Source organism: Penaeus monodon, chromosome 30, assembly GCF_015228065.2.
Source record: "Penaeus monodon isolate SGIC_2016 chromosome 30, NSTDA_Pmon_1, whole genome shotgun sequence".
Taxonomy (NCBI): domain Eukaryota; kingdom Metazoa; phylum Arthropoda; class Malacostraca; order Decapoda; family Penaeidae; genus Penaeus; species Penaeus monodon.
Window position 1 is genome coordinate 17,025,141 of NC_051415.1, and position 664 is coordinate 17,025,804.

The 664-nt window shown below is 34.2% G+C and overlaps 1 protein-coding gene across 1 annotated transcript in view; it reads right to left on the reverse strand.

Annotated features, from left to right (window-relative positions):
- The window catches only part of LOC119592564 (transcription factor HIVEP3-like), a gene marked incomplete at its 5' end in the record, with an annotated part of 91,776 nt that overhangs the window by 2,936 nt on the left and 88,176 nt on the right, over positions 1–664 (reverse strand). The window contains 1 exon segment of the mRNA XM_037941440.1: positions 352–488. Coding sequence (XP_037797368.1) covers positions 352–488 — 137 coding nt within the window.

Here is a 664-nt window from a genome sequence, read left to right on the forward strand (position 1 = left end):
CAGAAACATATACACATAATATAGAAAATCACACTAGGGTTCAAGTTATATCATATCCATATTTGTTAGTCATAAATAGGAAATTGTTATCTGTTTGTATAAATGCAGAATATTTTTGTCTTATATTTGTCTCTAATTTGACATTAATTCTTTCATTCCTTTGGTTACTGTTTTTTTCAGTATGGATGCACTTTTACAACAATGCCCAATCTCTCACTACTCAAGCTTGTTTCAATCTTGAAAGCATTTTTCCGTAAGTTTTTCTTGAACATAAATCAAAACCACAACATGAAGTATAATACACTGCTTCAATAAAAAAGTATATATCTGTAACTAAATACAAACACTTACAGATCCTATTTCAATGGGTGGTATCCCATGGGAGTGTGGACTGTGTAACTCAGCAGGAATCTGTCCTACACTGGATCCTGGGACACCAAGTCTCGGAGCATCCTGAGGCATGTTTATCTCTTCGTCCTCATCACCCTCTGTTGGTGAAAGCCATACGTGACAGTCTTAAATGATGATATGAACTATTGTATGTGCCTATGGTCTACACACATAAACTGTATTGTGAAAGTACCCTATTGTGGCACAATCTTGGAACAGATTCCCTAACACCCTGAAAATTATTTGTATATATCATAAATCAAAATTACATGAT